At 50.2% G+C, this 19,441-nt stretch overlaps 2 protein-coding genes and 1 non-coding gene across 5 annotated transcripts in view; 1 reads left to right on the top strand and 2 right to left on the bottom strand.

Annotated features, from left to right (window-relative positions):
* Positions 1-587: 587 nt before the first annotated feature.
* On the bottom strand, positions 588-660 carry TRNAR-UCG. Its single transcript has one exon. It is a non-coding gene; the product is annotated as a tRNA-Arg (tRNA).
* Positions 661-909: 249 nt separating this feature from the next.
* Positions 910-18,853, top strand: POLG (DNA polymerase gamma, catalytic subunit). 3 transcript variants are annotated; one of them, XR_001161238.2, is made up of 24 exons: positions 910-1,081; positions 1,821-2,597; positions 5,789-5,984; positions 6,903-7,067; positions 7,178-7,324; positions 7,469-7,548; positions 9,031-9,213; positions 9,302-9,456; positions 9,625-9,751; positions 10,650-10,886; positions 12,303-12,423; positions 12,622-12,708; positions 12,991-13,098; positions 13,567-13,727; positions 14,399-14,452; positions 14,536-14,653; positions 15,045-15,180; positions 15,272-15,518; positions 15,779-15,901; positions 16,029-16,197; positions 16,333-16,541; positions 17,024-17,122; positions 17,523-17,683; positions 18,342-18,853. XR_001161238.2 is itself a non-coding variant. In XM_003788666.3 (23 exons), exons 2-23 carry the CDS (start codon positions 1,981-1,983, stop codon positions 18,398-18,400), a joined length of 3,660 nt encoding a protein of 1,219 aa, XP_003788714.2. In that variant the 5' UTR covers positions 910-1,081; positions 1,821-1,980; the 3' UTR covers positions 18,401-18,853. The 3 variants fall into 3 exon arrangements, 1 of the variants encoding a protein (XP_003788714.2); XR_001161239.2 differs by lacking the exon at positions 17,024-17,122 and having other exon boundaries at positions 15,867-15,901; XM_003788666.3 differs by lacking the exon at positions 17,024-17,122.
* Positions 18,690-19,441, bottom strand: part of FANCI (Fanconi anemia complementation group I) — an 88,223-nt gene continuing 87,471 nt past the window's right edge. Inside the window, exon 37 of the mRNA XM_012804413.2 lies at positions 18,690-18,773. Within this exon, the coding sequence (XP_012659867.1) occupies positions 18,696-18,773 (78 nt within the window). The 3' untranslated portion in view covers positions 18,690-18,695. The remainder of the gene's footprint in view (positions 18,774-19,441) is intronic.

Genomic DNA, 19,441 nt, shown 5'->3' with positions numbered 1-19,441 from the left:
TTAGCTAGGTCTTCTCTCTACCGGTCTGGGTGGCAAGGTTAATCCGCTGAGTGTGTTTCCTTGCACCTCTTTCTGAAAAACGCCGAGGTCAATTTTTCCAGTCAGTTCACGGTGTCCGGGCACATGAACAGGTTGGCCCGCGGCGGGCCTTTTCAGCGAGGCCTGAGTTTTATCCCTAAGTTACTGTGTGAGTCCCCTTCCCACGTCCGTGCAGCTGGGGTCCAGCCGTGGTCCGCAGGGCACTTAACCACAGTTGACTAACAGCAGAGCGCTGGGAGCGGTTGAGGCACCTGGACCAGCAGAGGGTGGTTGTAGAGATCCGTGACAACTGGGAGGGGTACACACTCCAGCTACGCCAGGGGCGGAGGGCCCGGTCCAGCCGGGAGATATGGTGCAAAACCAGAGTTCTTCCCCTTCCCAGTCGACCTGGGTTGGTGAGGGAGGGAGCTCAGCCATTGCCAGGTATTAATTTGTTATAGATCGAGATTTCCGTTTTGGATACCTGGTTTCTGGCCACTAACTTCCGCTTCAGTCAGGGACTTTATCGTGAGAGGAAATAAACTAAAAGTTTAATAACCCCAATTTTGCGACCGCGGCAGGACTCGAACCTGCAATCTTCTGATCCGAAGTCAGACGCCTTATCCATTAGGCCACGCGGCCAGCCAACAGCTGGTCTTCCTCGAGTAACTAATAAATGAGTGCCACGCCACACCTACGCACGCCCCTCACCTCCCCAAGCTCGCTCGGGACCAGCCCACCTATTTCTTGAGAAGGGGACGTTGGACTTTGGTTCCCCAACGTTCCACGGGAGGTCCACCCAGAAGTCTCCTTTCTCCCCCTGCGGGTGGACCGCTCCATTGCCGGCCCTCCTATTGGCCGCGCTGGGAGTCTCCCTCCTGCCTCTCCGGCAGCCGCGGGACTGAGCGAGGCGCCGACGGGAAGTTACGGCTGCCAGCGAGGCGGACTGGTCGGCGGAGGCCACAAGCCACCCCGAGGCTCTGTAGGCCGCGCGAAGGGGGTAGCCGCGCCGTTGACCCTGGTCGGGGGAACCACGGACCTGAAAAGCTCCGGACTGACCGAGGTTTCCGGCGGGTTTGGCCTGGGGGTGGCCGGGTCGCTGAGCGGCGGTGCGGCCCCTCCTTCTGTCAGGGAGCAGGGCCCGGAGTGGGGCGGAGGCAGGTCCCAGGGCGCACCGCGGCGCCGCAGCTGAGGGCAGGCGCTGGCCGGGCGCGTGGGGGCGGCCGCCGACGCCCCCTGCAGAGCGCCCTCGGCCAGCTGGGCCCAGGGCCGGGCGTGGGTGGGGGCTTTGGGAGACGGTGGCCGGTCCAGTGGGTTCGAATCCAGGCCCTGGCGCCTCTCAGCCTAGGCCTTCGGGCCATGGCTGTCGCGATGTGGCGGCCACCATTTGTCGAGCGCCTGCAGAGTGCAGGGGCACGCGAAATATGAGCTCTGTGTCATCCAGGCAGCACTTTTGTGTGACAGGTGGAATCCATAACCCCATTTTACAGAGTAGGATATTGGGACCTCAGGACCCGGCCCAAGGTCACACAGCTCTTAAGAGCTGAGGTAGGATTCAGACCCGCGTCGTCCTGCTCCGGATCTGTGTTCTTAACTGCTGCCTCACTTCCTCCAAGTTCCCTGACGAACCTACGCGGAGGGGTATTGATGTTTCCCAAGGTTGTTTTCAGGAGTCACAGAAAATGTACCTCCAGTGCCTGGCACACTGCCTGGGATGCAGTAAATGCTGAAGGAATGGTGACTGTTAATACAACACGTGATCCGTGTGTGTAATAACACTTTATATTGTCTATCTCCTTTAGGATCTGTGGGTGGAAGGCAGGCATGGTCAGACCCATTTCACTGACAGGAAAACAGAGACAGGACGTGTCTCTTTCCAAGTCTTTTACCCAGTAAAAGCAGCCAAGCTGGAGCCCAAAGACAGGTGTTCTGACTCCCAGCGGGGGGCTCCCTGCACCAACAATGAACCGCCTGCTCTGGAAGAAGGTGGCCGTCGCCACCGTCGGGCCAGGGCTAGTTCCAGCTCCAGTGCGCTGGGTCTTCAGCTCCGGCTCCGTCCCCGTCCCCAGCGACGGGCAGCAGCAGCCACAGCAGCCGCAGGTGCCATCCTCGGAGGGCAGGCAGCTTCGGCACAACCCGTTGAACATCCAGATGCTCTCGAAAGGGCTGCACGAGCAAATCTTCGGGCACGGAGGGGAGATGCCCGGCGAAGCCGCGGTGCGTCGCAGCGTCGAACACCTGCAGAAGCACGGGCTCTGGGGGCTCTCAACCGCGCCCTTGCCCGACGTGGAGCTGCGCCTGCCGCCCCTTTACGGGGGCAACCTGGACCAGCACTTCCGCCTCTTGGCCCAGAAGCAGAGCCTGCCCTACCTGGAGGCGGCCAACTTGCTATTGCAGGCCCAGCTGCCCCCGCAGCCCCCGAGCTGGGCCTGGGCGGAGGGCTGGACCCGGTACGGCCCCGAGGGGGAGGCCGTACCCGTGGCCATCCCCGAGGAGCGGGCCCTGGTGTTCGACGTGGAGGTCTGCTTGGCAGAGGGAACTTGCCCCACATTGGCGGTGGCCATATCCCCCTCGGCCTGGTAAGTGGGGGCTGGGAACAGGGGACTTTAGCATGCATAGGGGTCCCAGCTTAATAGTTTGTTTCAGTGAATTTTTACTGAGCTCCTACATGTGCTGGGTGCTCATTTAAGGACTGCTGATGTGGCGGTGACCTAAACAAGCTTAATCCCTGCTTCTATGGGACTCACTCTGGTGGGAAGATACAGGCAGTAGACAAACACCTAAACAAATGTTATAAGGTGATAAGGGCCACGTAGACAATCACATTAGTGTTGCACTCCAGACTACCAGGAGACCACTGGAGATCACCACAACTTGGTGTCTTTATTACCCTCCCCTGATGGCTTCATGAGAAGTTAGTCAGAAAAGACATTTGAACAATGTTTCTATTTGGGGATGCTATTGGTTATTTTGGGCCAGAGGAATCTCCTTTTTGTGGGACTGCCAGAGGCAATACAAGACATTTATCATCCCCAGCCTTTCCTATAAACACCAAACCAAATCCACTGCAGTGTTTCCAAATGGCATCCCTTCCCTACCCCTAGTTGAGAAATGTTGCTTCCTTTCCCTAGCCTTCCAAGCAGGCATTTTGGTCCCAAACAGGTATATCCAAACTCTCTTTTCTTTTTAAATAACTTTCTAAGTGCTACCCAAGTTTCTTTTTCAAACAATGATGGCAGTACTGTTTCTCCCCTTTTTTTATTCTTCATTCCAGGATTAAAATACTATTTACAACCTTAATGCTTTCAGGCATGGCCAGCAAAAAAAGTTGGCAGTTTCTTTATTCCTATTGGAAGCTACATCTTTGTAAAGAAAGCTGCGAAATGTTAAATATGCAGTTGAAAATGGTGAAAACATGGCTAAATAGATAAGGTAGGCATTAATGGCTAAAAAGAGCAAAACTAGATGATTTCGCATTGATTGAGTTCCAGTTACAATAAGAATCACAGTACTTATTATGTAACTTGATGGTCAAAGTAAAGGGGATCTCAGCCATCATTTGAAAAGATAAAGTAGGCTTTGGTGGCTGAAAGAAAATTTGGAAACCAATGACCAGAAATATTTCTTTTTTTTGATCTGTTGGTCATTTTTGGCCCAATTACCTAAAATCTCCCTTTCTTTTCCTCCTCTTCCCTTTTGTAACTGCTTACCTCTCCTTTCTCTCCCTATCCTTCCCATTTTGCCCTCATTCTCATTCCATTCTTGCCAGTGTTGTTGGGGGCATTACTTAGTTTTCCTGATGGCAGAAGTCATTGCTAAGGCCTGGGCTCATTCTGGGACCTTCCTCCTGAGCAGGCGTCCTCAAACTACGACCCGTGGACCACGTGCGACCTGCCTGGGACATTTATCTGGCCTGCTGGGTGTTTTTGCTGCCGCTGCCTGTCCTGCTTAGCAGCCAACTTGTCCTGGGGCCTGCAGTCCGGCCCTCCAACGGTCTGAGGGACAGTGAACTGGCCCCCTGTTTAAAAAGTTTGAGAACCCCTGCTCCTGAGAGTCTGACCACGTGGGGGGAGGGAGGTGCCAGATGGTCCCCTCATAGCATTCCATTTTGAACCTGGGCATGCCCCTGCCATATGGCTGTGTAACATTAGGTACCTGTGCAGCTCATAATTTCCAGTGGAAGAGTAAAGCCTTGGACAGCCTCCCCATAGGGCAGCTTCTCAAAGGCTGTGGGTAAGGGCTTTTTTTGGTTATCAGGCTAGAGAGCAGACTCAGTCCAGCAGTAATTATCTAAGATTCAGCTGAAAACCATAGTATTAATGGCATGGATTTCACTTCATTATAAATGTACCTAAGGTGTTTGCCTTTGGCTTTCTTTTTTTATTACAAATAAGCTCATAATAAGATGGCTTCATTCACAGCTGCAGACCAACATCTTGACACCAGTGTGGTTTTTTTATTGTAAATAAAATCCCTGTTATCATCATGTCCTTAGCTATTTGGCATTATATAGCCTTTTCTTCTGTGTTTTTAAGGGCTTTGGCTTGCTAACTTGTGGGGGCGGGCTTTAATCCCCTAGCGTATTCCCACCTTTCAGAGTGTAATAGGCTTTCCAGGTTTAAAACTTCTTTTTGCTTTCCCTTTGATAGAAACTAGTTTTATGTTTGTTGAATCTGTTGATACAGATAATCCTCCTTTCCATAAAGGTTTCAGGGAGCTCCTCTGCAGCTGTGCTGTCCACATATGTTGGCCTCATCACTCACTTTGATGCTGAGTGGGCCTAGACCAGTGTTTTTTAACCTTTTTTCCTCATAGCACACTTGAACTTACTGTTAAACTTTGGTGGCACACTTAAATTTGTGTGTTGATAAAAAAAGGAGTAAAAAATATATACTTACTGTGCTTTGGACTTTTTTCAAAAATAATTTAATTAATGATCTTTAAAAACTTTTGTGGCACACAGGTTGAAAATCACTGACCCAGGCCCTTTGAAACAATCTGGTTTGCAACAGGCATTTCTTCAGCAACCATTTCCCCACACTTACCCTGTGGATTTTGAGCAAACTAGCCTTGTCCTGAATCAGTATCAGGCCCCCAACAGGCAGTACTCATCCCTGTTCCTTCATCCCTCACCTTAGCACATGTGCATATATTTTCTCATTCTGGTACTTTCCCTGGTCTCTCACTGAGGGTAGTAAGTTCTACAAGGTGTGTGATTTGCTCTTTGTCCTTCAGAATCTTTTCAGCCGTCAGATGATTCATCCTGTACATGTATGCAGCATTTGTCTTTTTTTTTAATGCCATTTCAATTAAAAAGAAAATATTTACTTTTGGTTCCATTATTGTTGTCTGTCTCCTTTACTAGCACTTTGAATACTTACTATTTGGTGCCTATAGATGTGAGATGTTGATAGTGTTTATAGTACACCTTAGAGCCAGATGGTAGACTCAGTGAACACTGGGCCTACCAGGCACCTCTGTGGCCCAGGTTAAGATGCCTGCACAAGGCACCTGATACTCTTGCACTAAGCCACATTTTTATACGTGGAAACTTAAAAGTAATAAAGCTTTTGTGACCCCGAGTCCCAACATACACACCCCACCCCACCTAATCTATAGCTCTTTGAGGGATAGGGATACCCCATGGTCTCATTTGTGTCCTCAGCTCCTAGCGTAGGACCTGGCATGTCGTGGTAGGTGTGCAGTGGGTATTGTGAAGCAAAAGCTTAATGCCTCTTTGGTGAACCTGCCTGCCTCTCACCTCCTTCAGGTATTCCTGGTGCAGCCGGCGGCTGGTGGAAGAGCGTTACTCTTGGACCAGCCAGCTGTCGCCGGCTGACCTCATCCCCCTGGAGGTCCCTGCCAGTGCTGGCAGCCCCACCCAGAGAGATTGGCAGGAGCAGTTGGTGGTGGGCCACAACGTTTGCTTTGACCGAGCCCACATCAGGGAGCAGTACCTGATCCAGGTAAGGTTCATGGGGCCATTAGCAGGGTCTAATGTTGGGTGGGCTGGGAGCTCTGCTCACAGTGGCCAGGGAAGGCACTGCTTTCCTGGCCAGTGTCTCTATCCCCTCAGCAGCCACCTGCTGCAGAGCTACCTGTTTACTAATTCTGTCCTCTGATATTTGTGTCCAGCTGTACTATCTCCAGGCAAGCCCAGTATAGCATGTGTTGTCTCAGAAGGGTAATGACCCTTATCTTTGTATAGTATTTTAGAGCCTAGTGTGGGTCTTGAAGGCTCTGAACCACAGCCTAGGCTCACAGCTTGCCTTAGCCACAGATAAGCAGAGTGAACTCCTTAACATCTCTAAGCTAAGCCTTAGTAAAAAGAGAGAGACTATAGAAGCTACCTCATAGGATTATTAGGAGGGTTTGAACAACACATATGAGCCCTGTGTGTAGAAACAGCAGTTCTTCATCTTATGAAAGTGCTTTTTCATTGTGTCTTCAGGACAGCCCTGGGGGAAAGGCAGGATAGGGGAGAGCAACCTTAGCCTGTAGTCAAGGGTACTGAGGCTCAGACAGCCTTGTTGACTTGCCCAGGATAAAAAAGCTTGTGAGTGCCGGGGCTGGGGGCCAAACCCCATAGTTCTGGAGGCCTTGTTTTGGCTACTTTGTCCAAGTTGCTCATAGCTGCTGGAAGTCAGGAAGGACTTGCATATTGGGGCTGACTAGTCAGTGGTGACCAGGCTACTCAAAGGTTGAGGGGCAACCATAAGCAAGATAGAAATTTCTTGTTGGGGGCTGTATGCTAGGTGGGGGTGCTGTATGAGCAGCTGTGGTAGGTCTGGAGGTCAATGCCACTAAAGCAGAGGTAGGCTGACCCCAGAGCTGCAGCCTCCCTCCTTCCCTTTCCTCCTCCTCCTCCTCCTCCTCCTCCTCAGGGCTCTCGCATGCGCTTCCTGGACACCATGAGCATGCACATGGCCATCTCAGGGTTAAGCAGCTTCCAGCGCAGTCTGTGGATAGCAGCCAAGCAGGGCAAGCACAAGGTCCAGCACCGCACACAGCGAGGCCAGAAGTCCCAGAGGAAAGCTAGTGGCCCAGTGGTGAGAACTTACTGTGGATGGGCAGGAGCAGGGTTCTTGGGACCCCTTCACCAGCCCAATTCTCTGCTTGAGGCCAAGCCAATCTGCCTTGTCCCTTGCTCTGGCCCCAGATTTCATCCTGGGACTGGCTAGATATCAGCAGCGTCAACAGTCTGGCAGAAGTGCACAACCTCTATGTGGGGGGGCCTTCTTTAGAGAAGGAGCCTCGAGAAATGTTTGTCAAGGGCAGCATGAAGGACATCCGTGAGAATTTCCAGGTATGGTGCTGGAGAGGGGTTCTGGGAAGGGCTATGGCAGACCTCTGGGTGAACTCAGGGATATGCAGCTGCCAGGCCTGCCCTTATGACGTGGTGGTAGTGGGATGGCTGCCTACCCAGCACCTTCCTGTCACTTTGTGCCAGGACCTGATGCAGTATTGTGCCCAGGACGTGTGGGCCACCCACGAGGTTTTCCAGCAGCAGCTACCACTCTTCTTGGAAAGGTGAGGAGGAACCCATGTGGATCTTGGGGAAGATCAATTTCTGGTACCTGGGCCTGCTGTATTTAGGTAGTGCTAGTTCTTTCTCAGGCTGAGGACTTAGCTTTTCTAGACTGAAAGAATGGAGCCCTTTGCTATCAGTAGTGTCTGCCTGGGTTCTGGACTTGATGACTACAGTGGCCCTGGGTGGGCAGGCCAAGGGTTGGTGCTTGTGTTTCTTGCGCATAGTCCTAATGTACTCTGTACCTTCTCTGAACTCAGATCCTGAATCAAGGGCTTCTTATTCATCCTTCTTATGTTTGTTAGTGAGTTAGTCTAACTCACTAAGTGATGTTAGTTATAGGCATCAGCCAGATGCGGTTCAAATCTTGGCTTTTGTATCCTACTCATTTGACCTTGGTCAAGTTACTTAGTTTCTCTGAGCTTCAGCATTCACTGTGAAACACATAGAAAGGTACAGTTGACCCTTGGACAATGTGGAAGTTAGGGGTGCTAGGACTTGTTCAGTCAAAAATGTAGGGATAACTTTCGACTCCTCCAGAATTTAAGTACTAGTAGCCTGCTGTTTACCCAAAGCTCCCTTACTGATAGGATGTTGTATGTATTATATACTTTATTCTTACCATAAAGTAAGCTAGAATATATATTTATTACTCATTAAGTGGAAGTGGATCACTGTGAAGGTCTTCATGTCATCTTCATATTGAGTAGGCTGAGGAGGAGGCAGAAGAGGAGGGACTCGTCTGGTTGTCTCTGGGATAGTGGAGGCAGAAATAAATCCCTATTTAAGTGGACCTGTGCAGTTTCTTTCTTTCTTTTTTTTTTTTTTTGAGACAGAGCCTCAAGCTGGGTAGAGTGCTATGACATCACAGCTCACAGCAACCTCTAACTCCTGGGCTCAAGCGAGTCTCCTGCCTCAGCCTCCCAAGTAGCTGGGACCACAGGTGCCCGCCACAACGCCCGGCTATTTTTTGGTTGCAGCCGTCATTGTTGGTTTTTGGCGGGCCCAGGCTGGATTCGAACCCACACCTTAGGTGTATGTGGCTGGCGCCTTAGCCACTTGAGCCACAGGCACCGGGCCGGCCTGTGCAGTTTAAACCCATGTTGTTGTTACAGGGACTCCTGTAGTTTTGAGGTTCATATGTGATTATTTGGTGTATAGGGTTGGTAGTATAGTGCCTGGCACACAGTCATTACTCAGCAAGTGGCAGCCATTTATTTTTGTGATCTGTAATTCCCACATTATCCCTGAGGATGGGATGGTATTCTTCCCATTTTATAAGTGAAGGAATTGAAACTTAGAGAATTGAGGTCACTTACCCCAGGTTAGGTGGCAGTAGAGCTGGAACTAAACCCCTATGTATTTAACTTAGGAGCTATGCCACATGGGTGGTTGGGCAGGGTCTTGCCAAACCAGCTCAGGGTTTGGACCAAAGCTTTACTTCCTGTGGTCATTTATGGAAGCCCTTGGTGTTTGCCCCTAAGGTGTCCCCACCCTGTGACTCTGGCTGGCATGCTAGAAATGGGTGTCTCCTACCTGCCTGTCAACCAGAACTGGGAGCGTTACCTGGCAGAGGCACAGAATACCTATCAGGAGCTCCAGCGGGAGATGAAGAAGTCGTTGATGGACCTCGCCAATGATGCTTGCCAGTTGCTCTCAGGAGAGAGGTAACCAGGATCTACGCAAGGGATAGGCAGGTGGGAGGCTGGGCCTTTGTCCTGGCCTTGGCCCTACCCCAGTGGACTGGCTCTGCAGGTACAAAGAAGACCCCTGGCTCTGGGATCTGGAGTGGGACCTACAAGAGTTTAAGCAGAAAAAAATTAAGAAAGTGAAGAAGAAGGAGCTGACTACAGCCAGCAAGTTGCCCCTCGAGGGAGTTGGGGCCCCTGGAGGTCCCATAGATCAGGAAGGTGGGGAGCATGAGTGAGAAGGTGGGATGGGATAGTCCCTGGGAAGGACCCAGGACCAGGGAGCCCTTGGAAGGGGTCACTTCAGCTTTCCAGAGAGGAGCATATTGGGGTACATCCTTCTGGGAGTTCTTTATCCTGGTCCTGATTGTCTCCCCTCACTCTACATAGATCCTGGCCCCCCCAGTGAGGAGGAAGAGTTTCAGCAAGATGTCATGGCCCACACCAGCTTGCAGAAGCTGAAAGGGACCATAGAACTCCTGCCCAAGCGGCCCCATCATCTTCCTGGACACCCTGGGTGAGCCATGTCCCCTCCCCAACATATCCAAAGTCAACCCTTTTGCCCTTCTCAGGACATCCTTATCTGGGCTCCAGTACAGAGGTGGCATACAAGTGTGCTGTGTGCTTATTACCCTGCTGCCATTCATTCACTCCACCTTCCTGTCCTACTCTGGCTGGTTTGTTCTGGTCCACTGGCTTATTGGACTCATTCAGTAGAGTGCACTGAGCACCTGCTGTATGCCAGCCATGGCAGCCACAGAGGTATAGATGAGTACAGCTCCTCCTTTCCAGTAGCTCCTTTTTCCTGGCAGGAGCTGAACATTTAGTCCAGCCAGTGTAGCTGGTGTTAATATCTGTGGTGAAATACAGGGTATACAGTGTTGAGGCAGTTCTGACTGTGCTTGGGGAAATAAGGGAAGGGTTCTTTGAGGAGATGACCCTTCATTTGCACCTCATAGAGTAGTGGAGATAAGAAAAAGGGCAGCCAGAGTAAACATTAGGGTGCTGACTTTGCACTTGAATGACTCTGAGAGTGAGTGCTGTGGGCGCTTGGCAGCCTCACCCTGTCTCAACCCTAGTGAACAGCCTGTGAAAGACTGAACTCAGGGTGGCGGGTGTGTTGCCAGAGCAGTGGGGAGGGCAGATCTGTTCCCTCCTCTAGCCAGTTACCCTGGATGAAATGGAGCTTGGGAAACGTGCCCAGACCTCAGCTAGGGTGTGCTTGTGTGTCCTGGTGTCTGACTAGTCTAGTGAGACTGATGTAGGGCCTTTCCTTTTGAGATACTTGAATTATTCTAGGTGATTCCAACCAGAAAGGCTTCCAGTGTGGCTGGAGCATATCATGGGAGAGAGAATTTCACCCTACCGCATCCCCCAAATCCCCTGTGACATTGCTGTCTTCTGGTGGAACATAGGTGGTACCGGAAGCTCTGTCCCCGGCTAGATGACCCTGCATGGACCCCAGGCCCCAGCTTGCTTAGCCTGCAGATGCGGGTTACACCTAAACTCATGGCACTGACCTGGGATGGCTTCCCTCTGCACTACTCAGAGCGCCATGGCTGGGGCTACCTGGTACCTGGGCGGCGGGACAACCTGGCTGAGATGCCAACAAGTACCACTCTGGAGTCAGCTGGAGTGGCCTGCCCCTACAGGTGAGGCAGCAGGGGAGGGGGCTGGAGCCTAGGGAACCCTTCTGCTGGCTGGAGAAAACCAAGGTCAGCTCAGGCTAGCTGAAAGAGCTTGTGTCTAAGAATCTGTTTTCTAGCTCTTTTTTCCATGGCTACCCTCACCCTCAGCAGTTCAGAGCCCTGGTGGGGATGTTGAGATATTCAGAGTGGGGAGGACTAATGCTCTACGCTTGGGCCTGGCAGCATAGCTGCCTTCACAGGAATATGCCCAGGATGGTTGTTGGAAGTAGCAGGGGAGGTGGGCTTTTTTTCCTTTTTTTTTTTTTTTTTTTTGAAACAAAGTCCCTCTATGTCACCCTCCGTAGAGTGCTGTAGCATCACAGCTCACAGCAACCTCAAACTCTTGGGCTTAAGTGATTCTCTTGCCTCAGCCTCTCAAGTAGCTGGGACTACAGGCACCTGCCACAACACCTGGCAATTTTTTGTGGTGGTTGTTGCAGTTGTCATTGTTTAGCAAACAAGGACTGGATTCGAGCCTGCCATCCTTGGTGCATGTGGCTGGTGCCATAACTACTGTGCTATGGGCGCCAAGCTGTTTTCCTCTTTTTTGAGTATAATTTCAGTGCTAATTATGGGCCAGGCATTGTGTTAACCTTCTTGCAGTGCTTCCCTCATTTGTTCCCCAGGCAGCCCCATGAGATACGGTGATCCTCATTTTATAGTTGAGAAAGGCCTTGGGAAGTGAGTTGACGTGCAGGTGTTGGGGAGAAGCCACACACTTGTATTGGCCCAGAATTAATGAGTCCTGGCTCTGTAGGATAGGCTGAGTCACTTATGGGACCTTTGTTTATGTGTGTGTTTGTTTTTTTTTGAGACAGTCTCTATTGCCTTCATTAGATGCTGTGGCATCATAATTCACAGCAACCTTAAACTCATGGGTCAAGAGATCCTCTTACCTCAGCCTCCCAAGTAGCTAGGACTACAGGTGCCCACCACAACACCCGGCTATTTTATTTGGAGATGGGATCTTGTTCTTGCTCAGGCCTGTGGGGCCTTTGGATGGAAAGAGCTAAGATCAACCTTGCTCCTTTGAGCCTGATGGTGGGTAAGTGGGCAGGAGTAAGCTTGGGTTGGGGATTGGGCCCTGACTTCCACTGCTGTGCTCTTAGAGCTTCCTTCTCTTGAGGAGGGGCAGCTCTGTGATAGAAGAGGAGCTTGGATTTGAGTCAGACCAGGCCTTGAAGCCCAGCCTGCCCTCAGTATGCTGTGTCATGTTTGGTTTGTCACTCCTTGTCTAAAACCCGGGGAATGCACCATCCACTTCTACCTCAGACCTGATTCTGAGGACTAAACAAAGGGAATTGTGGAGACTCCCAGTGAGCTGCCTGGCCCAGAGCTGGCATCTTGTAATCAGCAGCTGCTACTCTGTTCTCTGCGCAGAGCCATCGAGTCCCTGTACAGGAAGCACTGTCTTGAACAGGGGAAGCAGCAGCTGGAGTCCCAGGAGGCAGGCTTGGCTGAAGAGTTCCTGCTCACTGACAGTAGTGCCATGTGGCAGACGGTGAGGCCAGGCTCAGACCTTAAGGTCTGGGAGGAGGTGTCTCTGTTCTCCTGGGAAAGAGGCAGCCCTTTTGGATGGGAGGCTGGCACTGGTTGCTTACCCCAGACTAGCCTGGGATGAGTACCCTGCATGGAGGAGCTGGTGGATTTGGGCCCACCCAGCCTCCTGTTTCATTGCCTTGGTCCCCCGGCCTGTCAGGTGGAAGAACTGGGCTACTTAGAAGTGGAGCCTGAGGCCAAGATGGAGAACATGCGAGCTGTGTTGGCAGGTCAATCTCAAGCTCTGGTGAGCGAGACACCTGCTCAAGGGTTCTCTGGGTGGGTGCTGGGCAGCAGCAGCTTTCTTATGCCTGTGTAACTCCCTAGGAACCAGAGTTCTCTAGGTCTTGGGGGCTGAGTGGCACCACACATTGGAGGCTGAGGAGGAAACCTGAGATCTCAGGGCTACCCTGTCATTTCCTAGCTTACCTGCACACAGTTCCAGACCCTTTTCCCACCTCCCACCCCATGGCCCTTGCCAAATGCAGGTGCTGCAGCAGGGTCTGACCTAGGTGTGTGGCTCCTACAGACTGCTGCTGGTAGTCCCAAGGCCAGCCAGCCCACTTATCACCATGGCAACGGACCTTACAACGATGTGGATATCCCTGGCTGCTGGTTTTTCAAGTTGCCTCATAAGGTGTGTGCCCTGGTTTATGGCCTATCTGTTGTGTCTTCACTGAGTTCAAGGCCCACAGCAGGTCGGTAGGTCTCCAATAGGACTCAAACTGGGAGACTATCCTTTTTTATATATGATACCTAGTAGTGGGATAGTGATTTCAGACAAATATTCTCATCCCTGAACTTTTTTTTTCCTGAAAATTGGGTGGTGAGGAACATGGTGGCATTCAAGTGTGTGGCATGTCTATACATAAATAGTCCTATTGACTGATCTCTTTTATTATAGGGAGCCAGGTTTGCTCATGTCTGAATGTCTTATTGCCTCTGTGTGTCTGTGTGTGTGTGTGTGTGAGAGAGAGAGAGAGATGTAATCAAGGATATGCCTCAGACTGTAGAGCTCAGTGTTGAGACGCGTAGGTGCCCATATTGGTTCCCCACCCAAGGATCTGCCACCTGCCACCATCCTCTGCTTCTCTGTCCTCTGCAGGATGGTAATAGCTGTAATGTGGGCAGCCCTTTTGCCAAGGACTTCCTACCCAAAATGGAGGATGGCACCCTGCAGGCTGGCCCAGGAGGTGCCAGTGGGCCCCGTGCCCTGGAAATCAACAAAATGATTTCTTTCTGGAGGAATGCACATAAACGCATCAGGTTGGCCACCATGGGAGGGCAGACAAGCTTTTCATTACCTCTGGTCAGATTTCTGCCATCCTGGGACTCCTTTCCTCGCTTCCTACAAAGGCCAGACTACTCTGGGCCTTTTGCCATGGACCTTGGGCAAAAGGTCTCTCTCTCTCTAGCTTGTTTCTGCATTTATGTAAAGAGAACGGTACTGTAGGACCTTAATGGTCTCTCAAATCTCCAGAACCCTAGAGCCAGAGGGGTATGGCTGAGGACCTTGGAGAGCTGGGGGCCCATTAAGCTCTTTTAGGGGTTGAGAGCTGGATTTTGTAGTCTGGGAATGGCAAATGGATTCATCCTGTAGGCCATTTCCAAGGTGGTTGTGGCCATCACACTCTTGTGAGCAGTGTGCTTTGATGAGTTGGTGAAGTCTGCCCTGGCTGTGGAAAGATGTAGTGGTGAAAATCTGCCCTCTGGATACCTGGAAATGGAGGCAGAAGCTGCCAGAGGCCTGGCCAGGTTCCAGAAGGCTTATGCTCCTGGGCCCCAGGCCTTAGGTTCACCTTGAGTCAAGTTAGTGAGGCTGAGCAACAAGGGAGTACAGTAGCCCTGAAGTTGAGTGGGTGATGGCCTTGGTGGGATAAGAGGTGGATTCCACTTCCCATGACTCTGCTGATACTAGGTCTGTGTGTATTTATAAGTTCTCAGATGGTGGTGTGGCTGCCCAGGTCGGCTCTGCCCCGTACTGTGACCAGGTATGGTGTGTTGTGTGGTTGTGGGGATAGAATTGAGTTTGGGGTGAGACCTAGGGCCAAGACTCACTTTTCTCCGCCACCAGGCATCCTGACTACAATGAGGAAGGCCGTTACGGGGCCATTCTGCCCCAAGTGGTGACTGCTGGTACCATCACACGACGAGCTGTAGAGCCTACATGGCTTACTGCCAGCAATGCCCGGGTACGTGTCCTCTGCATCTCTAGGCCCTGCTCTTCCTCTCCTATGAGACCAGAAACTGGGACCTAGGGCAAGGAGAATGAAAAGGAACCTGGATCTAGTGGGACTGTAATTCAAATCTGGCTTCATGATTGTGGCCATTCCTTTAGATGTATTCAGGGCACTTGCTTCTGACCAATGATACGCAAAATAGCCACAGCTGTGGTAGAGATGAGGCCACGTAGGTGAGAGACCTAGATAGGGCCAGTGAGTTTGGAGCTCCCTGGCACTCTTAAAGCCTCCCTCTCAGGAAAGGCTCTAGCACTTTTTCAGTTGACTCTGGCTCTAGGAATAGGGCAGTTGTCTCACTAGGTGGGTGTGTGTGTAGGTGGGTCTGACCTCACTTTTCTTGCAGCCTGACCGAGTAGGCAGTGAGTTGAAAGCCATGGTACAGGCTCCACCTGGCTATGTCCTTGTGGGTGCTGATGTGGACTCCCAGGAACTGTGGATTGCAGCTGTGCTTGGAGACGCCCACTTTGCTGGCATGCATGGTGAGAAGGGCTGGAGGCATCGCAGTCCCTTAGAGCATAGGTGGCTGGGCAGGTTTCTGAGCTTTCTCACTGCTGCTGCCTTATTCTCTAGGCTGTACAGCTTTCGGGTGGATGACATTGCAGGGCAGGAAGAGTAGGGGCACTGATTTACACAGTAAAACAGCTACCACAGTGGGCATCAGCCGTGAGCATGCCAAAATCTTCAACTATGGCCGCATCTACGGGGCTGGGCAGCCCTTTGCTGAGCGCCTACTAATGCAATTCAACCATCGGCTAACCCGGCAGGAAGCAGCTGAGAAAGCCCAGCAGATGTACGCTGTCACCAAGGGCATTCGCAGGTGAGAGTCCCTCTCCTGACCGTGTTAATGCCCAGATCCTCAGGCCTGCTTTACTGCCTGGCTTCCATATTGTTATCTTTTGCCCCTTACCTGAGCCCTTTCTTGGTCTTTCTTTCTGTACCCCTCTAAGCCTTTAGGGGAGGGGCATGACTCCAGGGTGGTGTTGGAAATTGAGTGAGGTGGTATGTGAACACTCTTAGCCGAGGGTGTGGCATAGAGGCAGCACTCCCATGGAACGATGGTGGTGACACTACCTCCAGGTATCGGCTGTCAGATGAGGGTGAGTGGCTGGTGAGGGAGTTGGACCTCCCTGTGGACAGGACTGAGGATGGCTGGGTTTCCCTGCAGGATCTGCGCAAGATTCAGAGAGAAGCTTCACGGAAGTAAGAACCTACATGTTAAGGATGTGGGGAGGGGTCTGGCTGGCCTCAGAAGAGCACTGAGATGCTTTTGTTTAGCTGAGATACTAAAAGACAAAAGGGTGTCTTCTCTTCGTTCCTGGTCTTCCAGGTCCCGCTGGAAGAAGTGGGAGGTGGTTGCTGAACGAGCATGGATTGGGGGCACAGAATCAGAAATGTTCAATAAACTGGAGAGCATTGCCACGTCTGACAAGCCATGTACCCCTGTGTTGGGCTGCCGCATCAGCCGAGCCCTGGAGCCCTCAGCTGTCCAGGGGGAGGTATCTTACTATTTTTGGAGCATGGAAAGAGGTGGCACAGAGAAAGCAGGGGAAGGCTCCCTCTGGGCCTCATCTACCACAGAGTTATTGCTGTGTGGCAGAGCCCCTCTCACATGTGCTCACCTTTCTTTCTAGTTTATGACCAGCCGTGTGAACTGGGTGGTGCAGAGCTCTGCTGTGGACTATTTACACCTCATGCTTGTGGCTATGAAGTGGCTATTTGAAGAGTTTGCCATTGATGGGCGTTTCTGCATCAGCATCCATGATGAGGTTCGTTACCTGGTGCGGGAGGAGGACCGCTACCGAGCTGCCCTGGCCCTGCAGATCACCAACCTCCTGACCAGGTATGCGGGGCCCATGGCCTTTCTGGCCTGGCCATGTGCTCCTGTATGGGCCTGGGGGAAAGCTATTTCAGCTAGGCTGGGCGGTTTTGAGTTTTCATCCCCAAATAAATGTTTTAGCTTTTGTCTTTAATTTTTAAAAGTTTATGAAAAGTCAAAAAAAAAAAACTGACCTCAATAAAAAATTTGTTGGGTTTGAAAGTGTCATATACCAAGACTAGCTTGCTGAGGGAGTGACAAAATCAGGGGAGCCCTTCCAGAGTGTATCTCAATCTGTGTTCCCCTAGGAACATACTTTCCTGTTGAAATTTGAAACGAAGACTTTTTTCAATTCATAGAAAATTGACGCACTTAGAATATGGGTAAAAGAAAAAAATGTCAAAGTGCCAAAAGTTATTTTGCTAACAGAAATTGTATGAGGAAACGCAAATGTAAATTTAAAAATCTTATATATATTTTATATATTGAGTTGTATTTTCTTGTAGTAAAATTCCTATTTCATATGGATGAATTAAATATTACCGTTCCATGTTGCTCTGCCACTCAGAACCAGTTTGGGAACCATGATCTATCCTGATTAATGGGTAAATAACAAATGTTTATGATATTCAACATTGTCATCATTGCCCTCTTAAATCTTCTCCTGGGGGTTATACTTAAAGCTAACAAAAATTGCTCATTTATTCCTCAAACTGGCCCAATACTGGAAAGTGGTTTTTTATATCAATAAAATGTACCAAACTGGAGGAAAAAAAGCGTGTTGAGTCTGTAATTGCATTTCAGTATCTCACTGGGAGGAGGTTAGGCTGCTGGCTGGAGGACGGTGGTAGTACTTCCACTTTCCTGGCTTAGCTAAATGAACAGAGGGGACTGGTCCAGGGGAGGCCCTAAGGGATACAAGGTCGTTTTGTTGTCTTCAAAGAGTGATAAGTCTGTGTTCATAATAAGGACATGACTATGAGAGGAGATTGGGTCTCTTTTCAGGTGCATGTTTGCCTACAAGCTGGGTCTGAATGACTTGCCCCAGTCAGTCGCCTTTTTCAGTGCAGTTGACATTGACCAGTGCCTCAGGAAGGAAGTGACCATGGATTGTAAAACCCCTTCCAACCCAACTGGGATGGAAAGGAGATACGGGATTCCCCAGGGTGAGCACAACACATTTGTTCCTTTATGCAATGGATGTGAGGTAGACTAGAAAGTGGTCTTGGAAACAGGAAGCTTGGGGCACCAGAGAAGAAATTCACTCTTGGCTTGTGTTATAATCTAGGCTACTTCAGTTTATAAGGTGCTCTAGGTCCAAAATGACTGAATATGACAGTCAAGTATTAAAAGGGATGAATGTTTCTAAAAAGCCTTTATAGTAAATGAAAGATATCAGAGCTTCAAATATTTCACCTACATCACTAACTTTAGCCATACCAGAATGTTTTTTGGGGGGGTTGCAGCTGTCACTATTTTAGCTGAAACCCACCACCCTTGGTATATGTGGCCAGCGCCCTACCCACTTAGCCACAGGCTCTGCCTACCAGAAATGTTTCGAAGAGGATTTATTGTATAAAGTCAAAGTGCATACTTAGGTTGACTTTTTTTTTTAGTGAGTAAATCCAAAAGTTTATTTTCTATTTTAAATGTATCTAAGACAAACATACAGAAAGAAAACTGGACCCTCCTAACATATTACATGACTATTCCTGGAAATTCATTCTCAACCCTTTCACCCTCCATTTTGACCTTAAGTTTCTTTTCACTTCTGAGCTCTCAGTTTTTGAGGAGGCATCCTAACCAGTTTGCACTGTCTTTCAGGTGAAGCGCTGGATATTTACCAGATAATTGAACTCACCAAAGGCTCCTTGGAAAAATGAAGCCAGCGTGGACCATAGCTCTGCCTGGAGGCACTGTATTTGCTCCTGTGGAGCTTCATCGGGGTGGTGCAGGCTCCCAAACTCAGGCTTTCAAGCTGTGCTTTTTGTAAAAGGGCTTGCCTAAGGTCAGCTACTTTTCAGTAGCAAGACCTGCCAAGAAGATTCCTTCTAACTGAAGGTGCAGTTGCATTCAGTGGGCTCAGAACTAAGAAGCCAACCTTGGTTTGGGGTGTTAAGACAGGGGGCACTGTTGCTTGTTCAGTGAAGAAAGGAAGCAGAAGCCCCAAAGTTCACATTAACTCAGGCATTTCATTTCTTTTTTCCTTTTCTTCTTGGCTGGTTCATTCTGTCCCCCATGCTCTGATGCAGTACCCTAAAAGGGGAGAGAAGTAATGCTCTGATGTGATAAACCTGCACAAAGGCAGTGAAAATAAAAATACACAAAACCCTTTATATTCTCATCAAAGCCTGCGTTAGTCACACTTTCCCTCCTTTCCCACTCATGGGAGATAATTACGTTGAGGGGGAAGCCTCCAGAGTACAGAAGGGCAGTGCCAACATGTTCCCTAGGACTTCTGTTACACTAAGGAGACTCATGGGACAAGAGGATAGAGAAGCAACAGGCATCACAATGCTACCTAACCCTTCTGAATGTAAATGCCAAGTAGATAAAGGAAATTGATGTAGCCAATGCATTAGGACCTGGAATGTGGTAATCTAAAGAAGATAGGCTAACGGTTTTTTTTTTAAGAGACAAAGTCTCACGTAGAGTGCCGTGGCATCACAGCTCACAGCAACCTCCAACTCTTGGGCTTAGGTGATTCTCTTGCCTCAGCCTCCTGAGTAGCTGGGACTACAGGCACCCGCCACAATGCCCCACTATTCTTTTGTTGCAGTTTGGCTGGGGCTGGGTTTGAACCTGGCACCCTATTCACTGAGCCACAGGTACCGCCCAGGTTAAAAGGTTTTGAGAAGTCAGGAGTCCAGGACATTTTATGTAAACTTACAGTTTTGAAATAGGAGTAGGCTACTTTTAAACCC

This window comes from Otolemur garnettii, unplaced genomic scaffold (assembly GCF_000181295.1).
Source record: "Otolemur garnettii isolate 467f Iridium unplaced genomic scaffold, OtoGar3 scaffold00029, whole genome shotgun sequence".
NCBI lineage: Eukaryota > Metazoa > Chordata > Mammalia > Primates > Galagidae > Otolemur > Otolemur garnettii.
This window is presented reverse-complemented; position numbering and strand designations above follow the sequence as displayed.

Excerpts from the sequence above, each read along its gene's own strand:
- POLG (XM_003788666.3), top strand. The coding sequence starts at position 1,981 with ATGAACCGCCTGCTCTGGAAGAAGGTGGCCGTCGCCACCGTCGGGCCA. Across the intron at positions 5,985-6,902 it reads GGGAGCAGTACCTGATCCAG|GGCTCTCGCATGCGCTTCCT; the intron begins GTAAGGTTCATG and ends CCTCCTCCTCAG. Across the intron at positions 13,728-14,398 it reads AATGCACATAAACGCATCAG|TTCTCAGATGGTGGTGTGGC; the intron begins GTTGGCCACCAT and ends TGTATTTATAAG.